Genomic DNA, 9,330 nt, shown 5'->3' with positions numbered 1-9,330 from the left:
TTTCAATTCTGTACATATTCATTTTTTTACTATGTATACATGGACTAAATAAAACATAAAAGTGGCCTTAATGAAAAAAAAAACATAAAAAGCAATAGCATGTTTTGGATTTTAACCACACAATTTGGAATTGCTATACTAGATGGGTACAAAATTGTTAAAGAAACGTTATACTTTTAAAATATATGTCTTGACGGAGAAAAATTGTAAGGGGTACATGTAGGTACAAATATTCAATCCTCAAATCAACATCTTAAAGTTTAAATTTTATATTTTAATTATGTTAATTTACCTAAATAGGACTTCATACACAAAGGTTGAGTTATAGGTATATATAAACATTTAATAATTTATAAAGTCTCTAACCTTGAGGTGCACAGTACCATAAAATCGCATGTATACCTTGCCATATTGTCTCATTTTATTTACAAAGTTATTTAGCAAAAAATGTGTTTCAATAACATGTGCATCTCCACATTTCAGGCTGTTTATAGTAATTTTTTTATGTTCATATTTCCTTATTACTCAAAAGTTGAAAAAAACAACTAGTTTTTTAGAATTGAAAACAATCATTATATTTTTCTAAAATGTCACTCAAGGTTTTTATCATCAGAAAAAAACTCACTATAAATCATAATATATTACATCGTTTGCCAAATAATATTCTTAACTTTCCTTATATATCGGATTTATAAACAATTATGCGTCATTTTTAGCAAAACTAATAATACATAAATATCTGCGACATCCTCAACCTTTGAACCGTACACTTTGATATAATCCCAATTTATTTCTAAAGATAAGGTGACTGACTGACTGGCTGATCTCTCAATGCACAGCCCAGACCACCTGACATATCGAGCTGAAATTTAGTATACAGATATCTATTATGACGTGGGAAACTACTAAGATAGAATTTTTGGAAATTCGTTTCCTAAAACGGAAAATAATGGATTGTAGGACTACTGTCTAGAAAATCAAATATATAATTATAGCGCCACCTGTCCAGCTAAATAAAATTAAACTCTATAGTTTCAACCCATTTTTACCAAATGACAAAACGTATGAACTTGAAATTTGGACTCCTCTAATGTTCTAGATGAGCTTATAAATTCTTAATTTCATTCCGTGGCACACACGCTAGAGAAGCTTCTAAATACTCGAATTGTTCGAATACAACTCAGTGGATTACCAATTGGGTAATGTTTAGAGATTTTGCATTTGTAATATTGTATCTTATTTTTAGCAATTGATATATATTGCCTGAATAAGTTGTACTTACTGTAGCTCATCTTCATGTCCACAATCCACTGCAAGTAGATTACCTACCTGATATAATGCATGCATAAATTTCTAAACTGCACTTAAGTTTTCATTTGAGGTAACTCAAACCAGGTTTTCGATTTTACACTTTTTACATACTAAAAAGCATCGGATAAGCGACGCCACTCAAAGCATTCAATCCACCACATGAATATTCCATATACATTAAAATAAAAAAACTAATCATTGTCTGAGCAACTCCCGAAGGGACAGCTCGTATAATAATATAATTAATACGAATAGTTTGAATTTTTTTGTCAACGATTTTACGAAAGTTAAGTTCATCAACGTCAAAAAAATAACATCGTTGTTGCATATTCAGCATTTATATTAAATACTAAACGTTTATATTAATAATAATCATAAGTATCATATTACGATCGGTGGGGATTGTCCATCGGTCATTAGCAAGTAGACAATTTTAATGTGCGCCATTCCGATTTATACGTTTGACAATAAAAGATTATAATATACGTTTGTATCATTATTCATATTAACAATACACAACAATCTTGATTTTGTGGTTACAGAACAAACTACTTACGCTTAACCTTGTTCTAAATGTTCAATCCTTAGCTATAAAAGTTGAACATTCTATAAATATTTGAAAACAAACTAATTTGTACATTTTAAATTCAATACATTTTTTCAAGTATATGAATAATTGATAAAATAAACGAATGGTGTAAATTTAAAGAATCTACAGTTATTTGTTTTTAAATTACAACAAAATAAGAAAATCACTACATGAGAAATTGAGTGAATATCCAATGTTGTAAAAATTTCAACTTCAAACACTTATAAAAATTAAATTTGACTTTTTGGTAGATAATTTTTTTTTTTTATTATAAAGGTAGACCATCTGACCATCTTATGAGAAAGAGAGTATTAAATTTTAAAATCATAGATTTAAAAAAAAATGTTCATACATTTTTAACTCAAAATAGTTTGCACGTTTTCATGATTTTTTCTTACTTTGTCATAATTCGAAGTTAAAATAATTATAAAAAATAATTGTATGGCTATTTTTTGTAGGATTCGTGTGTATCATTTGTCACAATATTGTAGGACATAAGCGACAATCTAATATTGTACACCTGTTGCACCCAATATACGACGTAAATGAAAATTAATGTATAAAAATAAACATTATTTGCACCAATATTAATATTCTACTTATCTATTATGTATTTTAAAATATTTCGAATTGAAAATAATCAACAAAATATAGTATATATAAAAATAAATGAAAATAGGTATATTTTTTTATACATTGATTAATTTTTCAACCCAAATTGTTCACATATTTTAATCGAGTTATTACACCATCGCAGTATTTCTTCCGTTGAGGATTTTGCATAGATCATTAACGATCTTGCATGAGTATCTACTAACTTTAGGTTATAACGCAAAACTGCTCACACACTATATCGTGTTACAATCCATCGCAATCGTATACTATATTTGTCGATTAATATTATACCTTAGAAGGTTAAAATGGTGCTAATAATAATAATAATAAATAATAATAATAACCTAACCTAACTGGAATGAAGAACCCAGGCCCAGTTAATCTATTAACTTGTGGCAAACAGGTACCTAAGGTTTTGGGGCTTTTGTACGAAACGATTTTTTTTTTTATTATCTCATTTTGGCGATTATGTGTTCCACTGAAACCCTCAAACTACCTCTGCCTAGGCCACCGAGATAATAAAACGACATTATTATTAGCTATGTATTACATACTATCTCATTTATTGAAGATCTAAATAATCTATTATTGTCGACTTACAACACCATCTCATTTCATTACAATACATTTTGTCCTGGTGAAGACAATTTATATCGATTGTGTTATTCAATTATAATAAATTAATTAATAGGTATTTTAGTAAATATACACTGATCAGTGATCATGATTAAAATAATTAATTTTTCAGTTCATTTCCATTGTTTTTCACCCGAATATGGTTATATTATGTATTTATGTTATAATACATAAATACTATGTTATAATAATGTTCTAATATTATTTCAAATTGATTTCATTGCCAAATAAGTTATAAAGATAGAAAAAAATATGTTTACATTGTGTGAAGCAGTACTTGAAACCGACTTTGAATACCAGTTAAAACCGTTAAAAACCGAAATCGATATCGAAACTGAAACATAATAAAATAAATCCATACTATTAATCAAAACCAAAAACAAAATCTAAAAAAATTAATACGGATATCCGAAACAGAAATCGAAATTGGAAATAATACATTTCAATATCCAAAACCTAAAACGAAATCGGAAGAAACAAATACCAATATCCAAAACCAAAATCAAAATTAGAAACAAACGTTTTTTTCAAAAAAAATTTCCCCGTATATTGCTATAATGGCAGTTTGAAAATATTTTTGATTTTTATAGGCATGTAATAAATATTTTAAACCGGGTTTCGAATAAGTAGTTCATACCACTTGCTTTTTATCACCTGAGTAATTATTTAGTATGCAAACTAAATAAACTGCAGTGGCTCCGAGCATTTTGAACAATTGTGTAATCGTTGTTCTTGTTATACGTGGCCTAATACAGTTGGCTGAATAAGTTTTTGCCAAAAAAATACGTTGCAAATGTTACTGAGTGTATAAGATACAATAACAAGTACCTTCGAATGATATTTTAAAAATACAACCATTATTGAACTACAATCGATATTCCTATTTTAATTTTCTAATTTCTGAAAGAATTAAGGTACAAAATGTATTGGATACGCAGTGCGTAGTTTATATTTATAGCAGTAGGACAATTCACCAAAATTACAATACTCTGAAAATCGAAATTATTGCAATCGCTATAAATATCATGTTAATTTTATACAAAAAGAAATTATATGTAGGTACCTAATTATGGTTTACCATTTTCTACTGATTCATAAGACTTTTTTTTACCTGGAAAAAGTAATAATTACTTCAGAAGAAAAGCTACTTGATACTTGATACTTGCATGGTGTTTCATCACATTCTCCAATTTATTTCATTTAAATTGTATACGATAGACATTTTTAAATATATAATTTTTAGTAGATAACTTATTAAGTTTGATACCTACGTATCTGTTTCGATAATAATCATTGTTTAGTATTTTCATTACCATTCCGACGTCTGTATGAAGTAGGTGAGGCAATCAAAGAAGATCCAAACAATACGAATGCGAAAATAAAATTTAAAATAATGTACTCAACTCTGAAAATTGTATCATATGATTTTGAAACGGACCTATCGACAGTTATTAATCCTTGTTAGGGACAGATAACAAAAAAATCATCTGCATAAGGATAAAGATAAAGATAAAAACACTAAATCGTATCTAAATACAGATAAAAGATAAGAAAATCAAATTCATCTAACAAAAATGTATAAGATAAAAATATTTTATCTAGATAAATGATAGATAATAATTATGGATATTAAAATTAAAATAACGAATTCAAAAAAAATAGGTATACTGTCATATAAGTACATGCCAGTATGATATCCTTACTTTCGTTGATATTTACGAGTAGTTTGTAAATGTTTATTATTTGTATAAGTTATTTACTCATTAAAATTGGTTAACAGATAGTGAATAGTCCATAGATTTATATTATAAAATATAAAACACAATAGCATCTCAATTCCCACGTATTTGTGTGTCAGACTTATCAATTATCATAAATATCAGAATATATCAATATACCAGTGTGAATTATATATTATTTATGTTTTATATTAATTTCAGATTAACGTAGTATAGCGAATACGGAAAGAATAAACGGCTGGTTTATGTTTATTTTTCAATAAATATAATAATAATATATAATCATATTATAATATTTTATTCATTGGAATTTTGTTTGGTGGTCATTAATTGAAGCCTGTTTCTATTATTCATGTTTGGATTATAATTTTAAAATATTTATAAAATTCTGGATCTAATAAATAACACCGGTCTCGATGATACTTATATAAATTAATTAGTATATTTTATACATGTTTATAACTGAATACAGAATATTTATTTCTAATAACTAATAAGTAATCGTTATACCAAATAGAAAAAATGTATAGTCTTTTCAGAATAAAGTCATATATTTTTAGCCCGTGATGTTATTTTACCTACAAGTTGTGCCCGAGACAATGATAATAAAAATGAAACGTTTTCGAACAGATGTAGCTAATTTTCACAAAAAAATGTACCTTGTGAATTTATCTAGATACGTGAAATGTTTGGGCGTCATTCGATTGCGTCCCGTTTCAACCTTTTATACCTTTTCAGTATGTCGATTGCGTCCACAAGTCGGATAGGTAAATCATTTTTTCTTACCTTTTTATGTTCCGATTGCGTCCTGTTGTATGATATATAAGCATAACATTTTGTAAAACGAATAGTCATAATTAATTATTATTTTTTAAATAATAATAATACAAAAACCAATAAAAATAAATCCAAACATATAGGAATAAATAATTTAAATAATATATTTTCTTGTCAGTGTTATAAAATAATAATAATACAAAAACATTTTTATTTGTGCAACTCCAACGCTCGACATCATTGGTCAACATTTTGTGAAAACGATATTTAAACTTATCAATTATACGGATTTCCTTATTTTTTTCACTAAAAATGGTATTCATTATTAAGTCTAAACTTTAAAGTATCTTTCGACTCTAATAAGGCACTTGAAGTACTAAATCGCCACGTGATCGTAAATCGATAAGAGTACCAGCCTTCAGATAAAATGTTCGTAAACTCATCAAGTAAAAACCAATTCGTGTTTAAATATACCTCCACATCATGTATGACAAAAATATTAGATATATAATATGTCAATTTATCTGTCACATTAACGCTTACCTACTATACAATAGGACGCAATCGGCACACGGAAAAGGTGGGCAAAAAATCATTTACCTGCATCTGGGACGCAATCGACAAACTCCGAAATGTTTAGCTAAAATCAATAGTTGGATAACTTGTATCTATTTATCTAGATAAGATAAAAAAAGATTAAAACAATAATTATCTAAATAAGTTTTGACACTGGTTATTCGATATCAGTGTATAGGATTAGTCGATGACTAAATGGAAAATGAAAAATTGCAAGCTGAATTTGAAGAGTTATACCGTTGTGTGTTGGTTGTACAATATTCACAGATGAGTTTTGGACCGAGGCTGTGGTGATCGATACCAAAATATAATATTTATAACACCAACAAACTTTATTTGGCATTAAATAATTTATTAAATTGTAATATTCGTATATAGATATCACTGACAATTATTAACGATAACTTTGTTCTATATCAATAACAATATTAATAGTGGTACCTATACGATTTTAATACACATAATATTTTGATTGTTTGGGTGTGAAGTTCGTGTGGAAAGTACGTAGTTTTCGACTTGGGATATTCGATGTATAGGAGTCGTGAGATACACGAAAAGTGGACCTTGGCAAGTGTAGGTAGCTAAAACGCCTATCTAAAACGCCGTGTTATAATATTGTATCCCTGAAAATTGAAAATGATTTTGTGATTTTCTCATTCGTGTATACTGTATAAACATTTAAACATTCTATTTTATATTAATGAACTGCTTCAGTTCGCATTATTTATGTTTTGTATTTAATTAATATTAATAGCCGCTATTATGCATTGCAGCTTATTAATTGACATGATATACTAATAGTTAATACTATAAATGATTAACATAGAATATATAGACATAGCAAGGCATATATTGTATGTGTAGATTATGAGTTGAATACTAAAATAGTTTTTGTATGCACTTGACATTGATTTCTTACACATTAATTGATCATAAACGTCTTTGATTTAGGTCAAACGTGTTAGTGGTTACTGCGAATTAACACTCGTCATCGGTACTACTATCATTAGAGAGCAAAAAAGGCTCCAACATATTATAATTTCATTTGATTCTTATGAAAAGAGAACACAGCATAAACTTTTCGGTGGTGTAGCGCAGAGAAGCTGAAATGATCAACCAAAGTGATTCGTGAATGTTACCCTTACCACCTGCAATAGTTATGTGTCATAATAATATGGTAATATTATACTAATCTAGGAAATTATAATATTATTATGTTATATCAATTTGTTTGAACTCTAATCTAAACTCTACCATCAAATGCTCAATAATTTAGACTTTTAGATATATCTAATATACGTATGAAAAAGAAACAACAACAAATGTGAATATAAAAGATTGTTTTTTGAAAAATTATTTTGTTTGTGGACTAATTTGCCAAGATCTTTAATTAATAGGATAACAATAATATTTCAGATTTTTTCATTGGGGTGGGCAGTAAAAGTGATTTTATTTTCTTCGTAAGGTTAGGTGGATAAAACATTTTTGCTCGATCAAAAACCTTGAAAATGTAACGCAGTGAGGTTCCTCGTAAATTGTTATAATGAAAATCAAAAGAAAAATGATCGTAAATCGACAATAATTTGTTTGAATTTTGACAAAATTCGTGAAATTTAAGGAAATGTGCAAATTATTTTGAGTTGGAAATTCATAAAAAAATTTCTTTTTATATCTGTGGACTGAATAGTATTGGGTTTTTCGTTGTATAATTTTAATCTTCTATACTCACTAGCATAAACTATATTACACCCAAGTAAAAAAATTTTTTTTGACATTTTAAAATTAATTTCACAACAAAAAAACAACAGAAATACAAACATCGCCGACAACCGGTTGCGGTCACCGCCCGGTGGATGGATAAGTCTGTAATTTGAACGTTCAAATAGATCGAACAATAAGTGCCGTATAACAGAAAAAAAGACCAACAAATTAAATTACATAACTTTATTAACTACATCCTATGTTATGCCATCTATATTTAAATACGTAAATAAAACAATTAAAAATTCTAGTTTATGCCATTTTATATTATACCTAGTACATTAGTATGACTTGGATCTATACTATCGCAAGAAAGTAATATTGTTTATTTCATGCTATAGTAACAATATTCGATTAATTTCTTTATAATGTATATTATTTTATACTAATGTTTTAAAATTTAAAATTTAATATGTGTTCATAAATTGTATGAAAAAACCAGTCTATGCATTTAACTGACATTAGATAACATTAATGTCGGAAGAAAAAATATTTATTGAGAAATTTGGCGAGAAGTATTACTGTCTTCGACAAAGAAAAAACATTCAGAGCCAATCTCCCAAAAAGAAAACAGCTGATTCTTCGAACGGCATTAATACATCTGGAAATTGCAGTAGAAAAAAGGAAACATTAAATAATAAAAAAATTGTGAGACCCCATCAGTTGGAGGATGAAGAAAATGAACTTTACAAATCTGTAGACAAATTGGAGAACATGGTGCATTTTAAGGTAGTTTGTTTAAAATTATGTATTTCACTTCGAATAATACCATGTTTGAAATCGGGTAATGGCTTGTTATTATATTATTATAAAAGGTGTCCAAAATTAAACAATTCAAGCCACCCGCTGACAAAAAAGCATATTTCGAAACAAGATTACAGGAATTTATAAGAATTAATAAATTAGCCATGGGTATCTTAGACGAAATACAATATTCGACCGATGTGGTATATGATTTAAAAATGGTAAAAATAATATTTAACCATAATCTCACACAACTTCAGTGCATTGAGGATGAACAAAAATATTTATTGCAAAGGGCGAAGAAGAGAAAATTCAGTCGTATGAACAGATTTTTAAGATTATTAATATGCCCTTGTTGTTCGTGATTGATACAAATGGTAAAATCACAACTATGCAAAGGATATAATATGGTCCAAATATAAATTATTATGTATAAAACAAATTATTTCAATGAAAAATGAATTGTTTTATTACCAACTTTGGTACGTCAAATTAATTTTAAAATATCTTTGTGATTTCTAAGTATTGTTTGAAATTAACATTTTGACGTTTTCTGTTAACAAAATAGGGCATTATCCTTCC

General features: G+C 27.5%; 1 protein-coding gene across 1 annotated transcript; it reads left to right on the top strand.

The window, feature by feature from the left end:
* The first annotated feature begins 8,478 nt into the window (after nucleotides 1–8,478).
* LOC111036954 lies at nucleotides 8,479–9,113 on the top strand. The gene is made up of 2 exons (XM_022319276.1): nucleotides 8,479–8,733; nucleotides 8,820–9,113. Exons 1-2 carry the CDS (start codon nucleotides 8,479–8,481, stop codon nucleotides 9,111–9,113), a joined length of 549 nt encoding a protein of 182 aa, XP_022174968.1.
* Nucleotides 9,114–9,330: the final 217 nt, after the last annotated feature.

Source organism: Myzus persicae, unplaced genomic scaffold, assembly GCF_001856785.1.
Source record: "Myzus persicae strain clone G006 unplaced genomic scaffold, MPER_G0061.0, whole genome shotgun sequence".
NCBI classification, from domain to species: Eukaryota; Metazoa; Arthropoda; class Insecta; order Hemiptera; family Aphididae; genus Myzus; species Myzus persicae.
This window is presented reverse-complemented; position numbering and strand designations above follow the sequence as displayed.

Excerpts from the sequence above, each read along its gene's own strand:
- LOC111036954 (XM_022319276.1), top strand. The coding sequence starts at position 8,479 with ATGTCGGAAGAAAAAATATTTATTGAGAAATTTGGCGAGAAGTATTAC. Across the intron at positions 8,734-8,819 it reads AGAACATGGTGCATTTTAAG|GTGTCCAAAATTAAACAATT; the intron begins GTAGTTTGTTTA and ends TTATTATAAAAG.